Source organism: Schistocerca gregaria, chromosome 5 (assembly GCF_023897955.1).
Source record: "Schistocerca gregaria isolate iqSchGreg1 chromosome 5, iqSchGreg1.2, whole genome shotgun sequence".
In the NCBI taxonomy this organism is placed as follows: Eukaryota; Metazoa; Arthropoda; class Insecta; order Orthoptera; family Acrididae; genus Schistocerca; species Schistocerca gregaria.
The window spans coordinates 222,937,445-222,956,496 of NC_064924.1; the positions used below are offsets into that span (position 1 = coordinate 222,937,445).

The following is a 19,052-nucleotide window of genomic DNA, read 5'->3' on the forward strand; positions in this document are numbered from 1 at the left end:
TTGTCACATTGCCTGGTTGAAGTGTCTGGGTGTCATACAGCCTTGCTGAAGTACAGTAGTTATTAATGATTTATAACATTTATCAAAAACTCACTTGGTTGCTTCCCATATCTCTGCGGAATTATTGGGCTGATCAAGCTCAGGGAACTTGTTAACTCCTCTTGCTGTCTTTGATGGCTGAAATGCCTTTCTGGATCATATTTATCAAGCATTATTATTATTATTAATGCTACAGGTCCAGTTACATTAATGTGACCACTGCCTGTGATGTCAATGTGCAATAACCATTCATATATGGCAGGCAGTAGACTAGTAGTGGAGGGTGTATAAAGCATATCCAGCGCACATGAGAAACAGTGTAGTCATTTTCGTAATGTGGAAATGGAGTGATTTAACTTTCATCCAAAAGTGCTTGATCATTAGCTTTCAGGCCAAGGGTGGAAGCATTTCTGAAATGGCTAAGTTTGTAAGATGTTTACATGCCACCATCGTTAAAGCATACTATGCATGTCAAAATGGCCCTATGCAAAAACTGGTGTCAAGGCAAATGTGGTGGACTGCGGGCTATAGATGACAGGGCTGAATGACTGCTATGGAGATGTGTACATTCAAATAGATGTGCAATTATAATGTATCTTGGGACTCTTCCATTCGGTCCATGTGCACATACAAAAACAACAATATAGAAATTGTGAGTCCACCTTGATGCAAAACACTTTTATTATTTCTTTATTCCCCTCCAGTGCCAAATTCACCATTGTCAGTGGGTTTTTCAAATCTTATTTATTATACATTACAGCATGATTTTATGACTGTTGTCACTGTTTGTGGTGTATTTTCTGTGTTTTTCTGTTGCCAGTTTTTTCTGCAGCCCTCACGTCATCCGCATATTCATTGGACAGCTTGCAGCTACTTTTATACACAGAAGAACATAGCTTTTGCACTTTGTTCATAAGCCAATTAATGATTCTGAGCTAAATGTGAAAGTTATATTTTCTGTGTACTAAAGTAGCCGCAAGCAGTCGAGAAAACTTGCAGATGACATGAGGTATGCCGAAACACAAGGAAACAGAAAATACCAGTACACCGCAAACAGTCACAGCAGTCTTAAAAACATGCTGTAATGTATAATAAATAAGATTTAAAGAACCCACTGATGACAGTGATATTTGTTGCTGAAACTAGCTTGGGGAATAAATAAATAAGCAACAAAAGTGTTTTGCATCAAGGTGGACTCACAATTTTCATACTGTTGTTTTAGATATGCATCTCTTGAGCAACTGACCACCCACACGAACCAAATGACTACCAACAGTGTCACACCCATGACAATTTCAGTGAACATTTCTGTGTATGGGACTCCACAGCAAATGCCTACTTCATGCACCAATGCTGATTGCTGTTCATCAGCAATGAAGGCTGTAATCTGCACATCAGTGCCACAACTGTATGTCCACTGAGTGGCGACAGGTAGCCTTTTCAGATGAATCACTTTTTATACTCCATTGGCAAAAAGGCCATTGTGTGTATGGCATGAATCGCCTGAAAGTAAAACTCTGAAACAATCATCAGAAGCGTCCAAGCTGGAGGGTGGGACTTTAAGGTCTGGGGAATATTTACATGGCATCCTCTGGGTAATCTCATCATTCTGGAAGGCACAACAGATCAACACAAGTACGCATTTATCCTTGGGAACCATATCCATCCCTACTTGCAATTTTTTTTCCTCGGCAGAATGGCAACTACCAGCAGGAGAATGCAACATGTCACAAAGCTCTCAATATACAAGCATGGTTTTTAAAGAGCACCAGGATGAATTTAAGTACTCCACTGGCCACCAAAATCCTCAGATCTCAAATAAATTGAGAATTCATGGGACACCTCAATCAGGCTGTTTGTGCCATAGATCCTCAGTCGAGAAACCTGGCACAGCTGGCCATGGAAATGGAGTTGGCAAGTGTCCACATCCCTGTTGGTACCTTCCAGAATCTCATTGACTAACTTCCCACTTGTTTCACAGTGGTCCACATTGAAAAAGGTGGCCGTTCACATTTTTTTATAGGTTGCCACATTAATGTGACTGGATGGTGTATTATTAAACACACTAATTCAGTGAAAGATGAGTTTGTCCCTTCAAACAGGCAAACCTGAGAAGGAACGAGCAGTCTCTAGATGAACTGTAGTGAGCAGACAGCATCACACAAACTGTGATTTTAGAAACAATCTAACCATCTGAAGCTTTTTCCAAATCTTATCAGACACATTACCAGTGCTGAATATTGTGGATTAGTTGTGGGTAGAGAGAACATAACTTGTCATTTTCCTGAAGACACTGGTTTCTAGGAAGTCCACAGGTGAGAACTAGCACTGCAGTATGTCCTTGGTTCTCACCACCCACCTGGCCTTCATTTATATTAATTCCTTCCATCTTAGCATCTCCCCACAGTAACTACTCTTTTCTTCATTCCCTTTTAATTTTCTACATCTTACATTTTCTGACCTGTCTATTTTTCACTATCCCCTCTCCCACCCCTGTTACATAAAATGTACTTAGTTTTTCATTCTTTTTGACTCATGCATTATGTTTTAGCAATTATGTCTGTCTTGCATATTACCCTATCTTCCACATTTAAGCTCTCAGGTTTTCAAATCTCATCCTATGCAGTCACCAACAGTCAATCTTTCCTCCTCACCCCGTCCAGTAAGTCTCACCTGGGAACCAGGGTTCTGGGCGACTTTTCCAAACTGCACCTCTTTCCTAAACCTCTCCCAGTCCTTTTCCTCCCCCCCCCTTTCCTTCCCCTTCAACTCTTCTGCTGGAAAGTGACAGGGAATGTAAGTAACAATTTGACAAACTTTGTTACCTCATTATAAATATGTTTAAGATCATTGTCTATTAAGTATTTAAGAAGGTCTGCAGGTTGTTAATATTTATGTTTATCAATGTAAATGTTTCCAAACTCATTTTCCTGTAATTCTTTATGAAGAATAGGCCATTCAGTTTCATTGTTGGTAAATTTGATTTGTGATTTCCAGCCTGGTTCTTATCAAGTAACTCTATAAACGGAATATTCTAAAGACCTACGAAATGCTTTACCATTTGCACTATCATGTTATCTAAGAGCTCATAAGATAACATTTTAAAGTACTGGAAGTAACATTCTCTAACACTTATTTCACTGTGAAATTTCTTGTTACAGCTTTCAATACAAGAGGTCACAGGTTTTTCTGAACTCATATCATTTAACAAACTGATGGTCTTCTTGACTTCAGAACTGCACATACTGATATCACACGCAATTGTGTGTGAAGAAGTGCACAGAGATGGTCAACACACACAAATATGTTTTCATAAAGGCAAATCAGGAAAAGGGACTGAGTTTTATTAAGAATGCTAAGGAAGCCAGAAGCACTGTTGAATGATCCTGCCCCCCAATCTTCATCATCGGTGGTGATATTTTGGAAAAGTCATACATCTCATAGTATTCAAGATATATTATCTGAACAGCTCATAAATTTAAATTCAAGCATGTCTGAGGCAGTATGAATCCTCTATTTTTTACGAGTTTTGTTCTCTTTGAGGTCTTGCTAAAAATGAATGGAATACTACAAGACTGTAAATGAAGAGCCTACCCTATTTGTAATTTTTAAAACAATGTAACAACACCAGAGTAATTTTACAAAAATACAGCTCATTGACATTTTTGTATAAAAAGACTTTGGGCACCTCCATGTTTACCTACCATTACTGAGGATCCACCATATGTGTGAGACACTATTTTGTCATTCCATCCCCAGATATTCAGTGCATTGAGTACAATTTCTGATAAACTGTGAGCAGTTTTGCATTATAAACATTTGAAAACCAATAAATCTTTCAATGGGACCATCTTCTACACAAAACTTGAGAATAATACTCATTTGTGACTTACAAGAAACTTTAGACTTTCATATGCTTGCATTCCAACAAACTCTGAAGACATTTACTTTTCTTTAATGTGATCATTAATTATAATCAGTTAACTCACTTTAAATTGTGCTTGATGTTCCTTTGAATCCAGAAGTGTTTTGCAGGTGATCATGAATAAATTGTTCACGCCTAGACAAAAGTTCCAGTACTTCAGAGTAATTGCTTTTGTTGTTGGAGCTTTCATCTTCAAAGTATCCTTTGATGCAAGCTCTTGCTTCCACAATAAATAAACAGCATTAAAAAGTCTCTCAATCATGAATCTATTTTGTTTCACAATCACATTACATTTTACCGTTAGAAGTTTGGCTTCTTCAAAAATTGAATGTTCAGTTTGTCCCTGATCCAACAACTGGAAACACTCTTGATTCTGAAGGTGCTTTCTCAAATTCTGGTGTTTCTCTGTCAAAATGTTTTGTCACACATACTCTGAAAGAAGCTGACATCCATTCTTTTCCAATATCAGACTCGCCAAACAACATACATGTCTAACAATACAATTTATTTGTTACAGAGCAACCTATAAGAAAAGGACACTTTTTATACCAACAACATTGAAATTTTCTGATTTGTTCCCACCAACTATTTTAACATTTAATTGTGGTATAAATTCCGCTTTCCATGCGGGAAGGAGCGGCTGGTCCCCGGCACGAATCCGCCTGACGGACTTGTGTCGAGGTCCGGTGATGGTTTTTAGGCAGTTTTCCATCTGCCACAGCGAATGTGGGCCGGTTCCCCTTATTCCGCCTCAGTTACACTATGCCGACGATTGCTGTGCAAACAAGTTCTCCACATTCGTGTACACCACCATTACTCTACCACATAAACATAGGGGTTACACTCATCTGGTGTGAGACATTCCGGGGCGGGGGAGGGGGGGGGGGGGGGGGTGTTGTCCACCGGGAGCCGAACTGTACAATAACCTTGGGTATGGAGCCTTTCCGTCCTTTCTAGGCCCCTGGTTAACATACAATCCAATACATACAATAGTATAAATTGTTTAACTTCACAAGAGCATATTGTTGCTTAGATTCAGCTTGAAAAGGGTGTGTCATCTAATTCACAAAATAAAGACACAAGTTTTCCCTCTGCTTAAGCCATAATATAATCAGTTAATCACCGGCACTCATGAATTATGCTACTAAAACAAGTTTTGTTAAACCAGGACTACACAGCACGCTAAATAACACTTAGTTTCACAGCTGAGGCAAGTCTCATTGCCATGTTCCTACAATAAAAAAACTGCCTGCCACCATGTAGAAACAAGAGACTATTTCTGGAAGCCCCCAGTGAATTGCTTAACTGGATGCCATACGTAACACAGTGAACTCTCAATTCACAGATGTATCTAATGAAACTTCAGTAACATACAAAACAAACTTACACTGTTTTCAATCCATTGTTATTTTCTAACAGTAAGTTTACTTCCAATTTTTGCATAGGGCAAGCCTTGAAAGTCACTTAAAAGCTTTGACACTGCACATTATTAACTACTAGCACATTCAGAAACTCAAATGCTTAACTGATAAGTCTCACTCAGTAAATGACACACATAGTATTTCGGTGAAATCTATAGTTTCACAAGAGTCATTTAAGTTTTGCAGAGATTTATAGAGTGCACTTCCACAGTGGGTCGTAATTCTTAAATTGACTCAACAAAAAATGAGAAACAATTGAGTACAAAAACAAAAATTTATTTAGGCATAAACTACATAAATATTGTCAGATACAATACTGCAGAGTATGAACAATATATCAATGATTATACAACACAAGAAATTTTGTTAAAAGAGAATGTATTCCAAACTGAGTGATAACACTGAAATATCACCAAGTTCCCTGAGAAATGATGGTACTATATTGCCTGATTATAGTGTTGAGACTCACAAATTTTGCTGTAAAGTAAAGGTTCTTTCATAATATTTTCCATTTTTAACATAAAGTATTGAACTGAAGTGAGATTTACCACCTCATTCAGAGTAGCCACGTTACATGATTCTACATTTCTGTCTTTGATGCTTCATTCTTAAAAACAATTCAGTATAGACATTAACAACAAATATTCATTAGCTTACCTGTAAGAGCACAGCTGTGCGCAAATTTTTTATTTATGAAGGCCATGGATATAGGTACAGCTTCTGCACAAGAGTTTGTGTCGTCAAAAAATTTAAGATATACTGATAACAGAAAGTAAAAAATACTTGGGAAGGGCAGATTATTTCCTTGATGAATAGTGTGACCACAAATTTCAGTATGCCACATTAACTTTATCATCAAATGTAATAGGAAGATATATAGTTCAACTCTTTTCTTAACAGCACTTTTACCACTCTAAGGACTTTTTTTGAATCTAATAAAATGTATAACATCAACTAGTGACAGTGGAGATAAAATATAATTGGCATAGAAAATAAAGCATAAAAATTAGTGGTTTTGTAGTGAGAAACAAAAGAGAGGTACATATGCATTTATGATTTTTTTGTTTTACTGTAACCTAACACCCTTGTAGTAACTGTTGGACAACTTAAATTGGATATATCTTTTTGTAACAATAAAACATGAGTTTAATATTAATTTACCTTACTTCTCTTTTAGTGCACTGAATTAAATATTTATATACTCTAAACAATGTCAGGAGAGCATGACACCTAAAAATGAATGTATATGATTAATAGGCATAATTCCTCATTTGTCTGGATGATGTTATGAGAGTATTTCTGACAGAAAAGAAGAAACTACTCATATTGTTAAAAAACTGGAGATCTAAATGAAAACAGGATTCCATTTCCTATAAATTATGAGACACTGAATGAGGAGATATTCAAATAAGAATACATGTTATTGAATGAACTCTGGAACTAAATGTCTGGTAATATGGTAAACTGGACTTGAAAATTAACACCTATATTTTCAAGAACATTATGGTAATAAGAACCTGAGCTATTCTTGTCTTTATGAGATAATACCGAAGTGGAGAAATGAGTAACTTCAGGCTGTGTCCATTTGTGATGGGTAAATAATGATGAGCTCATCTGCAAAGTTCAAAGAGAGAAATGTAGGAGCAAAAGGTAAGGATAATAGAAATTTTGTAGCATTGCTATATTGCACGATAAGAGGAAACAGTAGTCCTGAAAGAAACCGGAGGTATAATTTCAGATACAGTAGACAAAATTACTAGTGGACAGTGCTAACAATAATGAAAACAGGGTGATGTCCTCTCAGAGCCCAATTAATTAGCGTAGCTTTTGGATATATAACATCGGTTGCTACAGAGAACCATTTAATCCTTTCAGGACACATGAGTTCATCACTGTCTATCAAATACACTAACATCGGAATAGGCATGTGTAAGTATTAAACCCAGAGATTTTTTTATCATCTCATCATTGAATTTTGAATCTCACTATTTATTGTCACTGTTGCATAATTATCAATGCAGGAATGTGTATGATCACAGATTACATTAATGGAGAAAAAAATCATTTATGAAATAATTAATGAGACATAACATCAGAGTGTGGAATTGCCTTCCTTTCTGCCCTTCCTGTGTTGTGTAAATTCCATGAACAGATCTGAGTAAAGACAAGTAAACCACAGTACAGTATTATGCTTTAGAGGCAGGTATTAAATCTGTATGGAGGCATTATAACAAAATAAATAACATATTTTAATTGTGAAAAATGTAATTAGAAGAGAAGTAACATTATCCCCTCCAGCATAAGTACCTTTTCCTAATTTTTTTACCAGAGTCTCAAAGACTGCTATGTTTCAGTCTTCTACACAGAACACATCAACAATTTATTTATCTATTGGTACAAACATATGAAATTACACTCTTCATTTGGATGAAGTGTGTTATTAACAATACCAGAAAAGAGTCAAAATTTAACAATTGGAGTAATGAGATTTAAGACACAGTTTAGTCCTTAGTCCTTTCTCCTATTCTCACATGTAATATAACACAAAATGGAAAGAAGCAAAGAAGGGGGGGGGGGGGGGGGGGGGGGGGGGTAGAGAGAGGGAATACATAGAAAGATAATGGTACACGTTCTTTACTTTTTCATTTTTTGGAATTTTTTTATTTAATTATTGGAATTTTTTATTTAAATTTAAAAGCCAAGTAATCTAAATTACTCTGTTAAATTAAAAATGTCCTATATGTCTGACATCTGCTTTCACAACCAGTATTTCAGAGAAAATTTTATTGGGAATTATAACCAGTACAGAAAACTGTTAATGCTCAAACTTCACTTATCTCTTTTTCACTGCTGCTCACTGTGCTGTCAGGTGTGTAAGCACATTGTAGATACATTGTTACATAAGACTTGGTTGTATGATCATTTTGGTTGGGTCACACCAGTGTAAAATGGACCAATGAGTGAACACAGACTTATTCCTCGAACAATGCAGTAATGAGGTATAGTAGCAAGAAATATTGATTATTATAATTACAATACTAAAAACAGAGAAAGAATACCATGGTCTCAGAAACAGTTATCTCCAGTAAAAATATTTAATCTTAAAAAAATTTCATTGTGTTGCTGTCAGTTTAGGCATGCTGTTTATTTTCTTATGTGACCCATCTAATGAAAATGACAGTAAAATTCAGAAAACTTTTCACTTTTTATTTTGCTATATAATAAGTACATTTTACTGCTAAATGGTAATGTTTAACAGTTCAGTAATAGTTACACTGCTTATTATGTTAGGGGTATCTGTATATTTTTCTAAGAAACTATTTATAAACTCAATTTAGGAGGGTTTAGAACACGTGTTGAGAAAACATGTTGTCTCTGTTGGAGATAAGAGAAGCATCCACTTACCAGATGCTGAAGCAGGCAACTTACAGAAGAGAAACAAGATTTCAAATTCTGAACTTTGAAAATATTTGAAATGCAAATAGGAGCAAACAGGAAATAAACCAATAAAAAAGCTAACCTAAGATGGAAAATCATCTCTGGAAAGGGAAGCTGCTCCAAACATGGGATTAGTAATCTTCCACAGAAAGGAGTAATTTTTAAAGAAATGTTGACAACAGAGTAGCCTTAAATCAAGCCTCCCAAAGTCTAAACACTATGTGCAAAAGTTGGGATGCTTGGAAGCTAGGCAATGAAACAAAATGTTCATTATTAAAGGTGAGGTTTGAGATCATCCACAAAATGTAAGGAATCAGAAAAAAGGTAACAGAAAACTCATCTGCAGCTTTTGTCATTTCTGATCCAGTGACTCTTGCCTCTCCACTTCTGTTTATTTCCTCTACCTATTTCTCTTTCCTGACCTACATTTTTTCCCAATAACAGAAACACTCTTCTTAAAGTCCAATGTTTGATGTTTAGTTTTTTCTTTCCATGTGTGTGTCACTCAGTTCTACTTTAACTAAGTCTTTTACAAATATCAAAAGATAGTGCTGCTCCTTAAATCTCATACATTTTTATGCAATTACGACACAGTGTTTCCATTATACAATTTTTTTCTAAGTACTCTAAAGAGCTCTTACAGTTAGTGCCAAAATGGTGTCACTGTTCAGTTTTTTGGCTTGAGAATGAGGACTATTGACGAGTATTAACAGCTCACTGTACTACTCCTAATTTCTTTAATGTACAACAGGGCTTTATAAAACTTGCACTGAACACAGTCTTCCTAATGTTTTCATTTCACTGCTCCATTCAACATATGTTTATCTCCATTCAACATATGTTTATGAATTATGTGGGAGAAAACAGTCTTCAAAAATGGCAGCTCTGGAAACTGAAATCACATTCCACTGTGATCATGTCAGTTTATATTTATTGGTATTCACTATTGTAGATCAGAAGTAAAAGTTGAAGAATTTTACTTCCTCTAGAATAAAATAATTTCAAAAGACACAAAAGACTTAAATAAATACACACAATATTTTTTTATCTTTACATATACATATATATATATAAAAAAATCCCTCACAGACTGAGAAATATTCGAAAAAGAACATTAAACTGAATACAAAAGGCAATTCTTAAGCATTACAATAATTTACTGTGAACCACTAAGTCCTCGTTTATGGTATTTTACAATTAACAACAATTTCATGGTAATATAGGCAACCATGAATAAATGTACAGTCACTTTTCCAAGCAACTACAACATTAAAGTTTTTATAAGTGATTGAATATGCTCAAAACAACATGAACTTTGGTCTCAATAACTACAACATTGGTTTAAAAATGTTCTTGGACACGAGATTCTTTCCACTTCTTCCACAATGTACCTTCACAAATGTCCATTCGCTGATGAGGATGGTCTCACGATGTGCGTGGAGTCCGAATAGCAAATAAGATGCCTTGGTATTTCATTCCATTGAGATCCATGCTTACAATAAGAGAATTGTCATTTCCAAGAGGACCTTCTCCTGTAAAATAAAAGCTTTTTATTAAATTTTTAGAATAATATAAAAACACAATATGTCACAAGTGCAGTTAAAACAGATAATATTATGTAATAGGTTACAGGAAAATGGAAACAGTAAAATTCTGCTATCAATAAAATTACCACAACCCTGATGTTAAAGTGACACAACAGCTTTAAAATATGCAGAAAATTACTTACTGGTCAGTTTGTTTAACTTTATAGTTGCAAGACCAGTCAGTAAGCACTTTTAAATGCACTGAGCTCTCACAATAAATTTTAATAATGGTATTTTGTCCACAACCAACAGCAGTTACTGAATGGGTGGTTAGGTAAATTCTTAAAATGTTGTAGACTGAACAAGTCAGGAATATGAGAAAATTACATAAAAATATTTTATACCAAAAGCCTTAGCAGAGAGCTGCATTATCCCTGAACGTGTTTAAGAGATACATCTCATCTGCCAAAATATTCACTACTAAGTGGGAAAAAGGGGGGGGGGGGGTGTCAATCTATGCTGCTGGATATTACAATACCTGCCAGCAGTTGTAGTGATCATCTACCAAATTCACACAATTGTGAACTTCATTATCCACTGAGACCATAATTGTTTGTAAAAACTTTTTTTTTTATCTTTGATGTGTTCCTACAGAGGAGGTGAGAAAAACAAAGCCAGAGCTCATGTAGCCTTTAACAATGATGAATGTGGCATATATAAGTGTTCATTCATGAAGTATCAGTGTTTCTCACTTTTTCAATGGAGAGGGATGGAAACTGGTCTCAATTGGCAGGATTAACGGTTCAGTTTGCCACATGAACTAGAGGACATAGCTCTCAGTTGCCTTTGGACTATACAGTTTGTGCATGAAGTGAAAATGTGCTCAGTGATTGCTTTAAGAATTAAGATGCATTTTGCTATCAAATGTTCCTCTAGTGTCAACAAATATGCTACGAAGGCTTTCCATTTGGTCCATGAGGTTTAGTAAGAGTCTGAGAGGTCATGGTTTCAGGACAAATGAAGTGGTCCATACATCTTTAACGGTTTGTCTGATCAGTTTATCAGTTAATGAATTCCTAGGGTTGTAGCCCACAGTCTGTTAATAAACTCAGAAAGGTGCAGCATTCTTGATGGGAAAGTGTCCTTCCCTGAAAGAACCCTACAACTGCCCTACAGGGGCACTAAAATCAATTGCCCGTTACCTGTCTAGTGGTGAAGTGCAGCATGTGGTGATTTACAATGATCCTGTTCATGTGATGTTAGTTACAAGTGTTATTCAGTTTACTCTGTATATTTAGTAATAAAATTATATCTAAAACAAAAATGATGTGACTTAGTTATTCATAAGAGGTGGATAAGTGCACTATACTGCAAGAACATGTGCATAATACAGATATGAAATATTTGTGAAGTATCAAGTGTTTAGACATTTTTAAAGTCATTACAGCTTGTGCTAAAGAGATGACAAAAAAAGAACAGTTGGCTAACATAGCCAGTTCCTATCAGAGGACTGCAGTTTATACGAAGTCAGCCTTTATGAACTTCCAGAATGCTGGAGTAGCTGTGGGTTGGCAACTTCTGTTAATCAGTACAATGAAAAACCAGTCCAAAGCTGCAAGTTTTACTCTTTTTATTCACTTGGTGACTGGTTTTGAACAAGGCTCATTTTCAGATCATTGTAACACAGTCAAAAATAGTATTTCCAAAGATGTGAAAAACATGTCAAAAATGTGCAATGAACAGTTGCAGTGCATACAGATAACTGTTATCTCGTTTTACTCATAGCAGACTTACCTAAACCAATATTTTAAATATCTAAAACTTTGATGCATTTTATACTGCTCTGATTAATTTATTTACACAAAATAAATAATTGCCAATACTACAGTTCTAACAGCTGACACTAAACTAAATACACAATTTGGGTAACACTGTACAGATACTTCTGAGATATATTTAGCGTACCACTACAAATTCCCTGTTACTTTTTGAACACTCCTCATATAGTAAGACTTGTTGTGTTTCAATGCAGTCCATCAAAGAAACCTCCACCTCTTATCAGAAACACAATGTAAGAATAATTCTACAGAAGTATTGCACTATCTGAAGATATGCATCAGTTTAGGAGAACATAGAAGATGTACACACATTTAGATAAACACTCATTCTGTTCTATGTTTGAACTAGATATGTGAGTCATGACTTATGATTTCATTTCCTACATTGATGTAATTAACATTATGATGCTGTGTTTTGGAATCAGGCAATTGTCTTCTGTGTTTCATGGTGTGTTAACCAATTCATCAAAAAACAAACACTGCCCAGGCATACTACGTCACACTGTGTGCCACTGATTTAAGGCGTGCACCACAGAGGGACCAGTACAGTATTGTGAAACACTCTGCTGAACCACCTTTTGATGTAGTTGGATATGCAAAGTGGGGACCTGGCTGCTAGTTGTGGATATACTGACAGACTATATACAGACTGGTAAAAGGTCATATGCATAATATTTTGGAGAATGTAAACTCACTGTGCATACATCTTTAATAAATTTCTTTTTATGATTTAAGAGCTTATGATTATCTGACAGACCTTGTATTTCTTGGTAATCAAGGTACTTTATATTGAAACAGAACATAAAAATCTGTACACAAACAGCCAATGAAGGAAGTTACAGAACAAGATTACTTCTGAGAAGATCACTTCTCATCTGCCTGTGGTTAAGTATATGTTCAAAGGTGAGATACTCTTTGAAACTTGAAGAAGAATGGATTCAGTAATGACAAGTATGTCACGAGTTCCAAAAATTTGCAGATGCTCGCTAAAATTCACGATAAAATTGTTTATTCATCCTTTAGAAAAATTTGTTTATATATCTACAGCTTTAACAGGAAAGTTTTAAATATGTATGATATTTGTGTGCATTATTATTACACTGAATGAAAATCTTAACAACCCAGAAGTCATCTTCAGATGTCAATGTAACTGCTGAAACTTGCACTGCATCAGCAGGTATTTAAATGACTGGAACTGCAATTTTCTCTGACTGGTCCACCAGAGTGCATTAGTGTTGTTCGTGTTTGTATAGTTACCAGGCCTAGTAGGATACAAAGTAGTGTAAACAGTATCAGATGTTGAATCATCATTGTGAAGGACACAGAGATGCCATGAATTTTGACAGTGTTTGATTGGGGCCTCATTTTCAGTCTCCATTTGTCCAGCTGGTTGAATCATGCAGTATCCAGACTTGTGGGGCATTTGGATATTACAGCAGCCTGATGTTAGACTGCATGTAAATGTGAGGGTGAGCAGGCATGTTTGCCATCAAGATTGGGGTTGACGACATCTAGCCATTGGAAAGTAGGATCTTCATATAGTGCATCAAGCACATTAATTCCCTTCACAGATGTGCCTGCCATCTGAGAACAAGTAATGGATGCTCTGGAACATTCTGTGACATTGGGTAGCACTGGTAATGAACTAGTAGCAGCGTGAATATGGAATTACTGTCCCTTCTGTGTGATATCATTAACTGCACAACATAAAGTACTACCTCAAATGACCATTGTCGACGAGCATGTTGGCAATCTGGCGAGAGGTCCCATTCTCCAATGTTTTGTAGAGGCGTTGCAGTGTCACTCCTGGTGTCACTGTGTGGGGAGCAATTGTGGGAAGTCAGACAGAACAATGATACATCAGACATCCTGCATCCTCAACTGTTGCCTCTCTGGCAGCAGTACCATGATGCCATTTTTCAACAGGACAATACTTGTGTGCATAAGCAAGAGTGTCTCTATGATAGTGAGGTACTCCTGTGGCCAGCAAGATCCATAGATCTATTCCCAATAAAATGTGTGGAACCAGCTCGGACATCAACTCCATCCTGGTGTCAGTATCCAGGATATCAAGGACCAGTTAGCACGGTTGTAGGCCTGCTTGCCTCCAGAGAGAATACAACAGTTTTATGACATACTTCTGTACCAAACCAGGCCAGAGGAGGTCCAATGCCATACTGGTAAGTATGCTCATACCACTAACTCTTTCATAAATTTGATTCAATTTTGTAATCACTGAAATAACATTCCATAACCTCGCCATCTATGAAGTTTCATTTTATTTCGTCCTATACTTCTGGGTGGTCTTCTTTTTTTTGTCTGGCAGTGTATTTTAAACTCATGTTCAACTGCATAAACCAGATTTCTAAGGGGCAGGCAACAGAAAACAAGACAGATGGAAAGAAGTAAGTAAACTTTCTTTTATTTCAAAAGTTACAGTAAATACATTTATCCTACTGTGAGACAGGACAATCAACGCCTTCACTGAAAAATGTTTGCAGTTGCATTGGGGACCATGATTTTATCCAGGTGAGCACCTCTTCATCCCAAGCAAACTGAAGGCCATGAATGTCTGACTTCAGGGCTCCAGAAATATGGACATCACATGGAGGGAGATAAGGACTGTATGGATGACTTTGCAGAATGTAATTAATGCATAGTGGTACATGGACACTTTTCAAACACTGAAGCGTGCCATCAAGTCCAAACATCCAGGAATGTTTCAAGATAATGCCAACGCACATGTTGCCAAAGTTGTTTTGACTAAGCTGCAGAAGTTCTGCAGGGCATCTCTTACACGTCCTCCATGCAATCCCAATCTCTCCCATGCTTTTTCCACATTTTTGTAGCCCTGAAGAAAGATATTCATTGCCATCAATTTGCCTGGGTACAATTGTGATTCCATAGACAGTCACCAGCTATTTTCCGTGAGGGCATTGACCATCTTGCGCCACAGAGGGATAAACATATTAATATGCATGCTGGTATTTTTAAAATAATAAACAGTTTACTTACCTTTTCCCATCTGCCTTGTTTTAATCTGACTGCCCCTTATAAATGCAATGTAGCTAAGAACCCACCTAAGTACCAGTACAACCACCTGATACATAAAAAAAAAATGGATAATGGTAGATAACTAGCCTCTGACAAGGCATGCCTTTTGCATCAGTGAAATTTTGTCTCTTCTACTAACGAGCACATATTGGTTTAAAATACCAAAAAATTCTCTGAGGGTACCATTTCATTTGACAATTTCAAGGGCCTGAATAATTTTTATGAATTATCTCTGGAAACTTGAAGAGCATCAAGAGATTGTGTTTCACATCAAGATGTGTGTTTAGATATATAATGTGTTATTACTAATTTTAATTTCCCGTGCGCGGAGTTCAGAGTCATGCAGAATTACTTGCCATTGACTGTAGAAATGATTTATTTCAGTATTGCAGTTTTGATCTTTGTGGCGTTTTCAAGTGGTACTGCAAAATATTAAGCTTCAGCCTGTGTCAAGACATTAAAATCATCCAACATTTTTAATGATGGCATGTGTACATGTTGGAGGATTTTGATGTCTGACATGCTGAAGCAAAATCTTTTGCAGTACGTCTGGGAAAAGGCTCAAAGAGCAAAATTGCAATAGTAAAATAAGTAATTTCTACAGTTGATGCTGAATATGAGGCCCTGAAGGGAAGGAAAAAAAAGGTTTAGGTAAAGGTTAGAGTTGAGAAAATTCACCTAGAACCTTGGGTCAGGGGAGACTTACCAGATGGGATGAGGAGGAAAGACCGACTGTTGGAGACTGCACCGGATGAGGTTCGAAAACCTGAGTACTTAAAGGTGGAAGACAGGGTAATATGAAAGACAGAGAGTACTGCTAAAAGCTCATGCACAAGTTAATAAGAGTGAACAGCTAAGTGAACTGTATCTAACAGAGGTGCAGGTGGGTGGTGACAATAAAAGACATGTTGTAGCACTAGTTCCCACCTGAGAAGTTCTGAGCAACTGGCATTTGGGGGATTGTTAGTATGATGATATATTAATATGGTGTTATAATTAATGATGATATGTTAATTGTAGGTGAAATAAATTGGGAGAAATAATAGTGACTGAGCCATTCAACATGAATATACTTTATTTTGCGTAACTACTACTTCCCAAATTTTAACACGTTGTTATTTAGCAATTTTGTATTATGCACATTTTAACATGAACCTTATAAGTATAGTTTCCTCTTGTGATGAGACGTATGGGACGCTAACATTTAACTTTTTTTTAAATACTGAATACTCTATATGTTGGCCCACTATATGAAGCTGAAGGAGTAACAGCATATATATAATATGTCAACATTTGAGAAGTATTCCTGATTAGGGTGGGTGAAAAAAGGAAATTATGTGAATTTCAATAGGGCAATGTTGTATTAGCTCAGTTATTTTGTCAGATAAATATTATAGAATTTAATGTGGCCAAGTCCACTATTAACAATGTCACTGTGACATCAAAACATAAGGGAAGCACTGGTTCCATTCACTGCTCTGGGAGACCTTAGAAATTAACTGACATTCTTAAATACTGAAGAAGACTTCTGTTGCAACTGTAATAGAAGATTTGGTTACAGCATTTGTCACGAGTATAATAAATTTCTATGGCTGAGCTGCTGCTCGGAAGTCACTAATCAGAAGAACAAGCACACTAAGATATGCAGAACACTGCCTAAAATACTGTCATTAGTCACTGGAGTAGTGGAAGGAGATTTTATGGATTAGTAGCATATCACTTTTATAGAAAGGTTAAAGTTGGCAGATGACTGGTGAACAGTATTTAACACATTGTATGGTAGCAATACTAATAATGGTATTGGTCTGGGATTGTTTTTCCTGGTTTGAGCTTGGACTATTAGTTCCAGTCTCTGCCAAAATTGCAGGTGTCTATGAAAACATTTCAAGGACTATTACGTTTCATAAATTGTGGCAAGAGTTTGCAATTATAGCTTTTTCGTGTCCACATGACAACTTGCATGCCCACAGGACAATAATATTACAGCATGATTACACATATATCAGGTGTGTTTCTGGATTCATCTTCTGAAAGTCTTAGTCTGAATCCCATAACATATCTTTTGGGATGAACAACAGTACAGATTGCAAGCCACATGGCTGTCAAAATTGCAATGGGCATCAAAGAATGACTTGAGACTTTTGAGCATGTAGTGCAATTACCAGTTTTGTTATTGCTATTTTGAATCAACCTAAAGTGTACCACTGACACGAAGATAAAATATTATTTATTCAAAAACTAAAGCTGCATCTTTGCAGCTGCAGACAGAAATTGTGACATATGCTTGTCTTACCTCTACTTGTTATAGAGATGTGAGTACATGCAGATTGGTGTAGTGTTCTCGTTGGTCCCTCTTCATCAGACACAGCATTCCCCAGGCCAGGTGCTGATGCACCTGTCGTTGTGGGATTAGAAACAGCAGTAGAAGTGGAAGGAACAGCACTGGCAGCTTCAGTAGTGGACAAGGGGTTTCCAGATGTGGTTGCTGCAGGTGGAGTGGTGCTGGCTGTGACCTGCCGCTTGGCTGGTGGTGGCGATATGTGGTCTTCAGACTCCCGCTTGACTATTAACTCCCGTTTGACTACTACCTGCTGCAGGGCAGGCTGCTGATGCGGTGTCAGCTCACGCTCTCTTTCTCGTTGCCGGGCCTGGTCACGTACTTCCAGATTGAGTGCCTCCTGTTGAGGTTCGGGAGCAGAACCAGCGGCTGCTGCAACGACAGCTGCCGCTGCTGCTGCCGCTGCCAGTGGTGTCGTAGGAGGGTACAGTGCTGGCCAAAGGGGCAGTCGCGGCAGTTCCTCTGGAGTATGCTGCCGTGGGGGAGATCCGGATAGTGGGGAGCCTGTCTGCTGTTGTGTCTGTGGCTGCGGTGGTGGTGCGAGCTGTTGGTGTTGCAGTATATGCTGCTGCTGCTGTTGTTGTTGCTGCTGATGTTGTCGTGGGGATGAGTGGTGGTGATGGTGGTGGTGCGGTGCAGCAGCTGGTACTGTCCCTGGTGCTCGTCCTACAGCAACACCCAGTGGAACAGCAAGGCTTCCAGGCAGAGTGGGAGGTGTGCCAGAGGTTGTGCGGAGCTCCCTGTTTAGCATCCGCAAATACTCTGCAAGGCGTGCTTCGTATTCGGGTCCTAGATGCGATAGAGACCCTGCAATGTCAGAATTAAATAATTAACCATAAGGTACTGCTGAAGAATACTATTATTTACTTGATACACAACCCAATGGAGACATCAAGTACTTCCTTAGCAAGTATCAACTCAATTAATCTACATATATATAAAAGGCAATGTCCTGACGTGACTTACTCATCATTGCCCAGCCCAAATTGCTGAAGATAGAAATTGGAGATGGTGCTGATCTTTCACTGAAGACATCATTTAAGAAGGGATTTCTCAGAATTCCACCCCTAAGGGAAGTGAAATAGGTGATGAAATGTGTTTTGAAAATATGTCACTATTAAGGCAGTTTTGAAGCTAGAATTACTAAAATTGGCATTTGGTTTCTCAGTCAGAAGTAAAGAAATACATGTTTTAGCAGTTTTGGAAATATAGCCCCTGAGGGGATGAAATAGTGGGTGAACGTTTTTTTTTAAGTAAAACATGAGTAAAGAACTAAAACTACATATATGAAAACTGATATTTGAATTCTCGGTCGGACATAAAAAAGTATGTGTTTCATTGTTTTCGGAAATTCAACACCTAGAGCATCAAATGCTCGTTCATATCGGCTTTGTGGTTGGAAATAAAAAGTTCTACTCCATATTTTTTTCTTTTCCTTTCTTTTATTTTTTTTTTTTATTCAAGCTCTATGAA

The 19,052-nt window shown here is 37.1% G+C and overlaps 1 protein-coding gene across 1 annotated transcript in view; it reads right to left on the reverse strand.

Moving 5' to 3' along the window:
* Window positions 1–5,640: 5,640 nt before the first annotated feature.
* LOC126273293 (protein dead ringer-like) overlaps window positions 5,641–19,052 on the reverse strand; it is a 633,628-nt gene continuing 620,216 nt past the window's right edge. Inside the window, exons 9-10 of the mRNA XM_049976838.1 lie at window positions 17,535–18,386; window positions 5,641–10,355 (exon numbers count right to left, since the gene is read on the reverse strand). Of these exons, the coding sequence (XP_049832795.1) occupies window positions 10,249–10,355; window positions 17,535–18,386 (959 nt within the window). The 3' untranslated portion in view covers window positions 5,641–10,248. The remainder of the gene's footprint in view (window positions 10,356–17,534; window positions 18,387–19,052) is intronic.